At 38.8% G+C, this 11,166-nt stretch overlaps 1 protein-coding gene across 1 annotated transcript; it reads left to right on the forward strand.

Moving 5' to 3' along the window:
* Positions 1-572: 572 nt before the first annotated feature.
* On the forward strand, positions 573-3,818 carry foxi3b (forkhead box I3b). The gene is made up of 2 exons (XM_079838177.1): positions 573-1,398; positions 1,745-3,818. Exons 1-2 carry the CDS (start codon positions 804-806, stop codon positions 2,308-2,310), a joined length of 1,161 nt encoding a protein of 386 aa, XP_079694303.1. The 5' UTR covers positions 573-803; the 3' UTR covers positions 2,311-3,818.
* The last annotated feature ends 7,348 nt before the right edge of the window (positions 3,819-11,166 follow it).

The following is an 11,166-nucleotide window of genomic DNA, read 5'->3' on the forward strand; positions in this document are numbered from 1 at the left end:
TTTGGAAGCCTCATCTTAAAAACAAGGATTCAGCTATTAATTTACGCCACGTCGTCCCGGCGTAGATTAATAAATAAATAAATACAATTTGCACTTATTTGAAACAACAATATTTTGTTTCTACACTTTGTTTTTTTGTTGTTGTTTTTTTACTCGATATAATAAAATGTTACCAACACTTTTAAAGAAGATGTAGTTTACAAAGAAGAATTGTACGATGACGGTGAATGACTGTAAACAACACCATTCTACTTTAAAATAAAAGCTGCAATTGAAAACTTTTTCATGAATAAATTAATTATAAAATGGGGGAAAAGCGCTTGCTCCATATAAAATATAGGCTATATATTTAAAAAGTTATGAGATTTTTTTCCTAGAGAGTTTTAGGTTGTTACAGAAAATTCCAGTGTGTCAGGCTAAACTCTGAATGCCTTCAGGTGATGGTGGTGCTGCCGGTTTGTGTGAAGAGGAGTGGACATGGGCTGTGTCAGGAAGAGCCTAAACACGTGGAAGCTTTCATGGAAGGTGGGGCTGAGGCGGTGCTATATATGCATAAATAAAACAGGTGCAACAGGTGACAATGTTGATACAGCAGAAGAAAGCACAAGCTTTGAGAGAAGACACAAGCAGACGACGCAGGAGCTCCTGAATATATTCCTAGACCATAAGGTAAAAAAAAGAAAGAAGAACAGGTCTTCAGAGAGAGAGAGAGAGAGAGGAACAGGTCAGCAGAGAGAGAGAGAATAAGAAAAAAAACCAGACTTTTTTAATCCCAAGCGGAGCAGCATCAGGATCACAGAGCAATGACATCCTATGAATCTCAAGGTCAGTCTCCGACGAGATGTGGGCCTCAGTTCCCTAGCTTGGGACAGGAACCTCCAGAATTGAGTCTGTACAGCGACAGCTACTATCCCCCTCCATCACTGCCGAGTCCACAGCGAGCGAACCCTTCCTCATATGAACTTGGAGACTATGCTGCCTCATCGCCTAACCCCTACCTGTGGTTCAACAGCCCAGGGATGAACAGCGCTCCTTATCTGGGTGGAGCGCCTGGCCCTGCAGGACCTCCTTTTGTTCCCCAGCACTACGGCATGCAAAGGCCCTATTTGGGACCTGGGGGACCAGGTGTTCCTGCTGGTGATCTGAGCTGGTTCTCCATGCCCTCTCAAGAGGATCTTATGAAGCTGGTCAGGCCACCTTATTCATACTCTGCTCTTATTGCAATGGCCATTCATGGTGCACCAGATCGCCGCCTCACTCTAAGTCAGATTTATCAGTATGTTGCAGACAACTTCCCTTTTTATAACAAGAGCAAAGCGGGATGGCAGAACTCTATTCGTCACAACCTCTCACTGAACGACTGTTTCAAAAAGGTTCCACGAGATGAAGATGATCCAGGTGAGTGTGGTTTTTTGATTATTTATGAATTAAGTCAAGATCAAAACTCTTTAAAAACATATAATATTTAATTATTATTTTAACATTACAAATTATTATTTGTCATTTAAATATTACTTTTAGAAATATAACATATATATATATATATATATATATATATATATATATATATATATATATATATATATATATATATATATATATATATATATATATATACATATTTTTTTAATAATTAATGTTAATAGACTGTATACATTTTTTCATATAAATGTATTTAATGATATTAAACCGTATTTAATCATATAAACTGTATTTAATGTGACATTTCTTTCTCATTTTAAAGGTAAGGGCAATTACTGGACCTTAGATCCAAACTGTGAAAAAATGTTTGACAACGGCAACTTCAGACGCAAGAGGAAGCGAAAGTCTGACAGTCTCCCAGAGAAGAGCGGCTCTGGAGGGAATCTGAGCTCTGAGTCAGGAGACAGTAACGGCAGGGGCAGCCCGAAAAATCAATCCATTGACATTTCCACTTCGCCTGAAAAGGGCCCTTCACCCACATCCACGGGTCCGTCGCCATGCTTGAGCAACTTCCTGACTGAGATGTCTGGGGTCACGGCTGGTTCACTTGACATGGAAGGAGATCCCCTGAGTCGTCCCTTTACGCTCAGTCTGCCAGTGGACGGAGCACAGAGAGCCTCGCAATCCGCAGGTTTTAGCGCCTACTCTCCCAGCTCTGCAGTGTCCGAGTGGGCATCACCTCTGCCTCCACCGCCACCCATTTCCCCATCACCTTCCCACTCCACTTTAGGCTACAACGGGCCTACTCTCAGTCAGTTTAATGGGCATTTCTACCCTGGTTTGAGCTCGACGGGTATTCTTTACCCCCGGGAGGGCACAGAGGTGTAGGAGGGGAAGTGGGTGACAGCGAGAACAGACTAGCTGAATGATCAATTCATGCTACAGACTCTGGGGGCAAGGAAAGAAAACTGTTGTTTTCCTGAAACTATACACTGCTGTTGGCCTAACTGAACTCCTCTGAGTTCTGTGGGCACAAGATACGAATGAATTCCCACAGGAATGGCCTAGTCAGCATGAGATATGACAGGCTGACTCTAGCAAAGGCCCCTGTTATCAGCAGCTCCGACCTGAGGTCAGCTGCTGACATCAAGCCATTCTACACACCTAATTCTTTCTTAACTCATATTACTGAAACTGAATCCAAGCAACTGTAATGGAACCGAAAAGATGAATCACGTCTTTTGTGGGCAGAGAAACTCCAGTGAAAATACATATGGTGAAGCAGATTTTATCTGCTGCATGCTGGTATTGTAATATGATACTTGTCAGTCTTTGTATTTTAACTTGAAAATGTGTTTTGTTTATAGTTGTAAAGTTGGGTTTGTGTGAATGTTTGAGTATATTTTATTTTATTATTTTATTTTAATATGAGTTTGTTAAGGGTGTATATTGATTCTTTTGAATAAAAAAATATTTAAAATAAAATTGACTTGGATATTATTCAATTGAATGATGTTATTAAACAAACAAACAGAAAAATCCCTTTTAATTTTATTAAAAGTAACTTTGACTTGGATTTAGTGTCCATGGAAGAATGATGACCTTGAAAAAAATAGAACTTGTTTCACCAGGTCACTCTTAACTGTCATCACTTTTCCCTCCTCCCTCTTGAGACTTTCACTTTGTATGTAGGCGACTGCTGATCCCACAGTTTTTGACAGTGCTTCAATTATGCTTAAAATTTGTCAGCATTTGTATTTATGTGATAATGACATGGGAGATAATATGTTTATCTGATTTTTGATTTGAGATTAATATGATTTTTTTTTGTTTAGTTAACAGAACATTTTATACAGCCAGACTGTTGACTGATGGTTAACAGATTCCTGATTCCCGGTTCCATTTATGTGGAGACAGACACAAATGGAAAGCTCGTTATTCTTATAGTAACTTCAAATGTATTCAGATTTATTTTGTCATAAAATATTTAAACCTCTCAACAAACAAAATTAGCCATGTTTAAAATAGTAAAACAATTGATATACTGTTTAAACCTAAAATAAAAGTATTTGGACACTTTTTGATTTGTCAAACGTAAAGGTGATTAATATGTGATTACTCTGCTACGGTCGATGCAAGATTATAATGTGATTTTTCTTAAGAATGCAAAACTCAGTGAACTTGTGCTTAAATAAAATGAGCGACAGCTTAAGTGATTATCAAGGGAGCGCTCTTTGCAAGCTTTTGTATGTATCGTTTTTACTATTTGAATAAAAGTTTTTTTTTTCATGCTGCTAAAAAAGACCAACAGTCATGTACACACTGCCAAGTTTTCTAAGTGACAACTGCATTTCAACATGGGAATGAATCCATTAAAATGATCTCCTGAAAGTGATAACCATGGTAGTGATAGCAATGGATGGGACAATTTAAATCTAATATGTCAAATAGATTTGTGCATTTTATTATTTAATTTCATTACTGACTTTTGACTTGACCCTTTTAAAATATGTTTATTGAATTGAGAAATGTTGAAAGGCTATATGTTTTGATGTATTATATTAGAATGAATAAATAATTAAATAAGTTACATATAGGCTTAAGTATTTGTAAGTAATCTTCCCAGCACTAGATATACGTCACAATAGGAAAGAAAAAAACTATCACAACTTCTGTTTTAATGCCGACTTTAAAGGGAACGTGTAGTTTTTGCCATGGTACCAAGTATTATGCAAATATATTTTGGTATTTCAATTACTCTTAATGTTGATAAGACTAAAGAAATTACAAAAAAATTGCACTTGACAACCTAAATAACCTTTTTCTATTATTACATTAAATATGTGTAGTACAAATGTTTAATATTTAAAAAATATTTTATATTTAATTAAAATATTTATATTTTAAAACAAAAAAGATACAACAAATGAAATTAAGCAAAGAAAATGAAGTAGGCCTAATTTTACAACCTAGAGTTTAATACAATTTATGCATCTTAGCTTTCCTTATCAGCTAAAATACTATGAATGCTTAATAAGCCAGAAACTACGAATATATAAACAAAACATGATACTAGAAAACCTTTGTTTCAGACAAAATGAACTCTGTTTCTTGAGACTTGACTATGTTTGTCCAGTCTACGGCCCAGAGCAATTTCTAGAGCAATAGTGGTGTGTGAATGCATATGTGTTTGTACTGTCAAGCTATCCATAAAAATAAAATCATAAAATGTCTCCATGATGGAGAACTTTGTTTGGTAACTTTCACCAAGTTGCTAAGGTCACCAACAGTAAATCAGTTATCTCGACAGAAGTAAATTATTTTGGTTGTTTCTGACAGTCTGTAGCTGACTTAAGGGTACCTTTAAAGGTACACATTTACCACGAAGGCCTCAGCTCAGATCATATAACAACTGTTTTGCATAACAGCTCACAACACACCCAAGGAGATCACGGAATTCCATTTTTTAAGAATTAATCAAAACTGGATTTCAACATTTTCCTTCTTACATTCTTTTTAAAGTGCGTGAGTAGAAGCTTAAATACACAGAGAATGAGCCCTCAAGCAAATTCATGCCTAAAGGGATTTCCTCTTCAGATGGGGAAATTGATATAGTATTAAATCTGTGGATTTATTACTAAGGCCATTCCTTAGTTAATTTAACATGCAAAACACATACCATTGTTCAGCACATCAAAGAATCATTTGCACTATTGGATTTATCTGTGAGATGAGCTATGATAAAATCCTGTTGGCCTGTGAACTATAAATGTTTCTAGGAAAAAAGTGAAAGACAAACATTATACGCATGCATAGAAACCGCAGATGAAAGTTATAACAGAATATTATTCTGCTGATGGTATATTTGCATACGACATGTATCTTTGCTTATTTTACCATTGTTTTTATGCAGTAGTGCATTTATTCCTCTGCATATCATATATATTTCCATGCCAGTCAAGTACCAGACTAAAAGCAGCTGTGGCAGGTGAAAGTAGGGAAGAAGAACTTGTTCTTCTTTGTACCGTCTGCTTCAAATGTGCCAAAAGAAACAGAAGGAACACTCAGTCGAACAAAACCTGACAATAAAGCAAATTTAAGGAAAGTTGGCTTTTGGTTGAAAACTCTACACCCTCTCACTAAACTGTAATGATGCAAATTACCAACTGCTTATTTTACCAGTGGGAATGCACTGTGCTTTCTTTTTGGCCTGTCTATAATGGCATTTTGAGAATTGTACACATAATTTACAAAATCCATGACCTCTCCATGGAAATTGAAATACACCTTCAAATTAAAATGAAATTAATATGTAGAATTATATTCTCTATTAAACCGTTTAGGCCTTTATATGAAAAGCTCTTCTGAGGATGCAGTTACTAGCTGTCTACATTTACATTTATTAATTTAACAGACACAAAGCAATTTACAAATCAAAAATGTCTGTCCCATCATAAGCACCTATATCTGTTATACTTTTATATAAAATATTATAAAGTTGTCTCATCCTCCCTTATTTTATAGTGAGCTGATTTAGTTTTTATTAAGGCGAGACACGGCAGGTGAAAACATCGTTTTTTCATGCAGTGGTCAATTTTGAGATTTTGGGCCAATTTGCTCCCTTAACATGTAAGCTTTCATGTCAAAATAAAAAAAAAGTCAACATTACACATTAAGGTGGTTATTTCATTATATTTTGTCACCGTGCGCCTTTAGATTTCTACCCGAAATCATCAAACGTTATTCTAGCGCGATCTCTCGTGCCGTCTCCATTCACAGAAACATGTCATGCTTGGTATCATTGTAAAGCTCTCAGTCACACACACACCGCTGGCTAATCCAAATATGGACATTTCCTTTGTAGAACTAACCAACCGCGAAAGTTTGCAGCCAAAAACCACATCTGATTGGTCGATGTGAATTTCTCACGCGCTGCCGATTGCTTGTGTATTCTCTGCTTGAGAAAAAGTGCAGACAACGCTGAAATCGGCTCATAAACACTCACAGAAAAGACCAAGTAGCAAGAGCTAGTAAAAAGAAAGTAAACAACAACAGATTAGACGACGAAACCCAGTCAGAATTAGATTCAAATAGTTATAGATGGACCAATACAACAAACAGGGACAGTTCATCTGCAGTTTTTGTGACTGGTGTTTGTTAAGGTAGTTCTCTTAAGGTAGTTCTCTAATAGCTATTGCTAGTAATAATTTATTCATTTATCAATTTCCACGTGTTTTAAATATTATACACTACTGATATTAATTAACTGAATATATATTTTGTTTGTAGGTTGGGGGTTTTATAGAAATGTATGCAGTTATACAGTATAAAACTTTAAAGGCCGTTTTCTCAAAATGAGTTTTTTCTCACACTCAGAGTCAGATATATCCACTTCAGTAGCACCTACAAGCACCAACTTTTGCAGTCTTATACTGAACTATATTCTGAAGGCTTTTACAGAGGGATTTGTTGATATATCATTCCTATCCTGAGTTATAGGTCCTTTAACTCCAAAAAACATGGCGAAAATTGATTTTTTAAGGCTATTGTCAGTATTCTCTAATTTACTAAAGCACAAAATAAGATATCCAGAATCCCCTCTGTAAAAGCCCTCTCATCTAACATGTCAACAAATAGAACCAAGAATTTTAAACATGGTCCTTTCCAATTTCCAGATTTTGTTTTTGGAAAAGTATGCAAATGAGCGTATATTTAAGTATATAAGGCCTCATTTGCATATTAAAACATTAATTTACACAAAACGTGTAATACATTTTTTTCTTATGTTTATGCCAGTAATAAACTGGAGAAGTTTCACAGTGATATCTTGTAATTAAAAAAAAATCCCTATTCACCTGTAGTGTCTCGCCTTAAAGTGGAAAATGGATTCAAATGAAAATATGAATGATATGAATTCAAATGACATTTGAAAACATGTCACGCAACAAGCACGCCAAATGAGGAGATTGCAGTGAATGCTCTTTATTTCAGTCGGAGACAATATACAAGAAGGCAGATGACAAAGGTGAGTAGAAAGCAATAATATAACCGTTCACAATTACAATATTTTCTTGCCCATCATCTTAATTGAACAAATGATAGCGTGCAAAGTATGCGTGGTCATACTCAAGCGAAACAAGACAATGAAGGGGGAAGAGAATGGGTATATATACAGTCCATGATTATACCCATAATCATGTGTTAAACTATTAGGGACAGGTGATTGTCATTAGTATTCTGGTGAATATGACTGAGATGGAAGTGAAGAACCAGGCAGTGGTGTGACAGTAACAGACCGCCTCTTCCTCATGGTTCAGTGTGGGCTGCATGGAAGGCTGTTAATAAGGCCAGATTCAGGATGCAGTCTCAAGCCACCCAAGATCTTCCCTCAGGTCCAAATCCTTCCTAGTCAATCAAGTACTTGAGACAGCCTCCTCTGTGCCAGGATTCCAAGATGTCCTTAACCTCATAAATGGATTCCCCATTATCCAAGGCTCTGTGGAAGAAACAGAGAGGTGAAATGATTTGAGAAATGAAACATGGAAGGTAGAATGAATTTTGTAATGTGCTGAAAGCTGTAGTCGGTATGTGATGGGATGGATTCTATCAGTGATGAGGAACGGACCAATAAACCGGGGACTTCTTTGACGGGAGCTGCAGTCACATGTTTCTTGTCAAGTGTGGATGGATCTTCGGGTATCAGCCTGACTCGGTGTGATGGAGGAGTGCTGAATCCCAAACCTTCTTGCTCTGGGTGAAACCAGTGGTTAATGGCTGGAACTTTGGATGGCTCACTGGTCCAGGGGAAGAGGGGAGGTTGATAGCCAAGTATGCACTGAAAAGTTGTTAACACCATGGTGGTCTGTTTGAGGAAATTATGTGCATACTATGGTTCTGCTGGTCATGGCAGTAAGTGCCGCAAGTAGCGCCCAACCTCTTGTATCTTGTTCTCTGTTTGTCCATTTGACTGGGATGGTAATCTGAGGATACACTGACGGTCACAGCTAAATTTCTGAATACGTGTTGGAAAAGAAGCTCTGCAGTCTGTAATGTAGTGGGTAAGCCCTACAGCGGTATCGGTTTACAGGCCTTAGGAAATCTGTCCACTACAACCAAGATCGTTGTGCATCCATCTGATGGCGGTATGAACATAATGAAATCCACTCCTAGGTGTGACCAATGACGTTGTGGAATCGGAAGAGGTAGGAGCATGCCGGATGGTAAATGACGAGGATTCTTGGCCATGGTGCAGACAGGACAGAACCTGATGAACTGGACCACTTCTGGGCAAACTTGCTGCCCCAAGTACCGGTTTGAGAGTCTCCAGGGTGACCAGTACTAGGTGAAGAGTGAAGGGATTCTAGGAGGTCCTTTCATAATGATGTGGGATCTTACTGTATGTCCACCTGGGTGAACATCCTGTTAGGGCTGGCTCTTGGATGGTGGCCTGAGAAATCCTCTCATCCAGGGTCCATTAGATAGGACAGACGAACACAGAAGAAGTTAAGATCAGTGGTAGCGGTCCCTCACATTGATCTTGAACTGAACTTGAATGAGAGGGCATCTGCCTTGGTGTTACGGGACCCTGGACGATAGGAGACAGAAAAATTAAAGCAGGTGAAAAAAGGGCCCACCTGGCCTGTTATAGGTTCGCAGTTTTCAGATACTCCAGATTTTTATGGTCCGTGATCACAGCGAAAGCATGACGGGCAATCTCTAGCCAGTGTCGCTACTCCTCCAGGGCTAAATTTATAGCTAGCAGTTCTGTGTCAGTTTCTCTTGGCTGGGTACAGCTTCCAAGGAAAGAAAGCACATGGAAGGAGATTAGAGGAAGCTTGATAATAATAATTAGTTATATTTCTATAGCGCTTTTCTTGGTACTCAAATCGCTTTACATATAGAATACAAAATTACGATATTTGCTTCATCTGAGGATTTTTTCCAGAAATAAAATGCATAATTCTCTCGTCTCAGGGGGACATAAGGGGGGAAAGTACGATAATTTGAATATACTACCGGGTTTCTACTGATACAAAGCTTAAATGCTAAATCACTGAAGTAACCCTTTAATGAATCTATGATAAAAATTGGCAAAACCTAGGAACCTCTGAAGCTCATTCATGGTTTGTGGAAGAGGCCATGATCATACTGTATACACCTTCCCTGGATCCATCTGCACACCCTGAGGGCAAATGATGCAACCCAGAAAATGCACGGTTGGTGAAAAGAGCAACAATCAGTGATCACAAAGACACTGCAAAAATTGGCGAACATGCCAATGGTGCTCAGAGAGAGAAGAGTAAATCTGAATTTATATAATATAAATTAGCACAAAATTAGATAAATCATCTCTGAAAATTTCATTCCCGAAGCCCTGGAACACTGAAAGCACATTGGTCAGACAATATGGCATAACTCAATATTCGTAGTGCCCATTTTTCTACGCGTCACCCTTGTAGATGTAAATGAGATGTTAGGCACTACAAAGATCGAATTTGGTGAACCAGGCCGCTCCCCACAACATCTCTAGGGCTGCAGGAACAAGAGGAAGAGGATAGCGGTAATTGAGCACTTGATAGTCAATGCACAGATGTAAACCCCCAACCTTCTTGGCCAGGAAGAACAAACTTGAGGGTGTTGGAGAAGTGGATGGGCAAATGTTTCTCTGGTGGAGAGCTTTCTTAATATAATCCATTGCCTTCTGTTCCAGACGAGATAGGGTATAGATACGTCCATGAGGAAGTTTAGCGCTCAGCAGAAGGTCAATAGTACAGTTCCACAGACAGTGAGGTGGTAGTGCAGAGGCTTCTAGAGAGGAGAAGAGGGAGTGAAAATCCTGATATTACAAAGAAATGTGGGAGTTAAGATGTGTGGCTGGACTCTCAACCTTAGAGAAGAAGTTTGCACACTGGAAATGTAATACTGTCACTATAACAACCCTGGCTTCATTGAAGAATTTCCCCGGTGTTCCAGGAGAGGTGAGGAGAATGCTGAACTAAATCAAGGTCTGCCTAGGATGATGGAGGCTGTGGTCGATGGGAGTACATAGAAGATGATTATCATCATTGTGGCAAGCCCCCACGTGCAACTCTAATGGTGGTGATTGATGGGTGATTTGTTCCTTATCCAGGGGCTGTCCCACAACTGAATGGTCAACGGATTGTTCAAGGTGATGGGCTGGAGGCGTAATCTCTCACAGAGCTCCAGTGAAATCCCAACCCTAAGTCAAAGAGGGCGTCTACAAGATAAGAGAAGCAGTAACAGGCATATGAAGAGGAGAACTCAGAGGCAGTTTAAACGGAACTCACCTTGACTCAGGGCGACCAGACACTCAGCTAGTTGGTGCTGGGAGGAAGCACAGTACAAGCAAAGCTTGTCCAGAAGCAGATAAGTGTGAATAATCTACTTGTATGGGATCTTCAGGGCCATCAATGGGTGATCAAAAGACGAATCAATGTTAACTGGAGAGGGTTCCTAGCTGCTAGTGATGTTACGTCTGACACCGACGCTCCAAAGCTTGCTTCAAACTCGAACGGTCCTTGCAATGAACCACTGCTTCAGAGCTTGTATCATTACGTCACTAGTCACGTGAAAATGACTTCTGAAGCAAACACACTGGTTCACTCCTGTAGTGAACCACCTGACTGCTTTGACAGCCCAATCCAGTTTTGAAACATGGCGACTGAATTTCTTATAAAAGTGAAGCCAAACCATGGCAACACCGTGGGTTGTAGTAGTCTGTGT

Source organism: Gobio gobio (genome assembly GCF_949357685.1).
Source record: "Gobio gobio genome assembly, chromosome: 16".
Taxonomy (NCBI): domain Eukaryota; kingdom Metazoa; phylum Chordata; class Actinopteri; order Cypriniformes; family Gobionidae; genus Gobio; species Gobio gobio.